General features: G+C 61.1%; 2 protein-coding genes across 3 annotated transcripts in view; one reads left to right on the forward strand and one right to left on the reverse strand.

Moving 5' to 3' along the window:
* Positions 1 to 305, reverse strand: part of LOC109928458 (thiosulfate sulfurtransferase/rhodanese-like domain-containing protein 2) — a 21,520-nt gene extending 21,215 nt beyond the window's left edge. The window contains 3 exon segments of the mRNA XM_048593214.1: positions 36 to 65; positions 107 to 166; positions 168 to 305. Coding sequence (XP_048449171.1) covers positions 36 to 65; positions 107 to 166; positions 168 to 200 — 123 coding nt within the window. The 5' untranslated portion in view covers positions 201 to 305.
* A 37-nt stretch (positions 306 to 342) lies between these two features.
* The window catches only part of LOC109928462 (nuclear cap-binding protein subunit 1), a 59,472-nt gene continuing 58,916 nt past the window's right edge, over positions 343 to 898 (forward strand). Inside the window, exon 1 of one of the 2 annotated variants that reach the window (XM_020528405.2) lies at positions 343 to 562. In XM_020528405.2, the coding sequence (XP_020383994.1) occupies positions 529 to 562 (34 nt within the window). In that variant the 5' untranslated portion in view covers positions 343 to 528. The remainder of the gene's footprint in view (positions 563 to 898) is intronic. The other variant, XM_048593227.1, reaches the window with a different exon arrangement.

Below are 898 nucleotides of genomic sequence, written 5' to 3' on the forward strand. Positions count from 1 at the left end.
TCCCTGACACCGACCGCCTCCCCGCGGGCTCTCACCCTCTCCCTGACCCCCCCGCCCCGCGGCTTCTCACGCTGTCCTGACCACCCTCCGGCGCTTGCGGCTCGGCCTCAGGACGGTGGATGCGCGCCCCGCGGCCTTTCAGCTCGTGCCGCCTCTCAACGTCCGGCCCGGGGCGAGCCTGGATGGACCAGCGTCTCCATGGCAGCGGGAGCTCGCGGGGGCAGGCCGGCAGCACGAGCTGGGGCTTCCCGAAGTCAGCTCCAGGGACCGAGTGAGAACAGTGGCCCGCCGCCTCCACCGGAACCACTTGGCCAGCACGCGAGATTTACCCCGGAAGTGCATGTGCAGTGTGCCCGCCATAATCGGGGGGGAGGGGGGGGTTGAAGGGTTGCAGTGGAAGTTGTGAACGACCCGAGAAAGGGGTAAGAGCGGCGAGAGGAGTGCGTGGTACCACCGGTGGACCGGCTGCACATCTCAGCGAGCAATTATCTTGTTCTTGGCTGCTGCTAATATCGGCCCCGGACAGAAATGTCGAGAAGACGGCACAGTGACGATAATGACGGTGGGTTGAAACGGCGCCGGTGCACGATGCGAGCGCCCCACTTAGTCCGTTACCTTCCTGAACGCCTACCGGTTTGTTAATCCTTTTTGGCTCCTGAGAGCGACCTTTTTCAACCACGAGTCATGTCTAGTTCTAGCTCTCGTCATCGCTAGATATCCCTTTATTCTGCGGCTCTCCCTGCTTAGCTTCCCACATAAACTGTAGTCCTGGTCTCAACCCCGGGCTGATCCCACAGTCCCTGTGGTCCTGTTATCAATGCCAGACTGATTCTACAGTCACTATACACCTGGTCTCAACCCCAGGCTGATCTCACCCTCCCTATAGTCCTAGTCTCAA

Source organism: Rhincodon typus, chromosome 3, assembly GCF_021869965.1.
Source record: "Rhincodon typus isolate 14 chromosome 3, sRhiTyp1.1, whole genome shotgun sequence".
Taxonomy (NCBI): Eukaryota; Metazoa; Chordata; class Chondrichthyes; order Orectolobiformes; family Rhincodontidae; genus Rhincodon; species Rhincodon typus.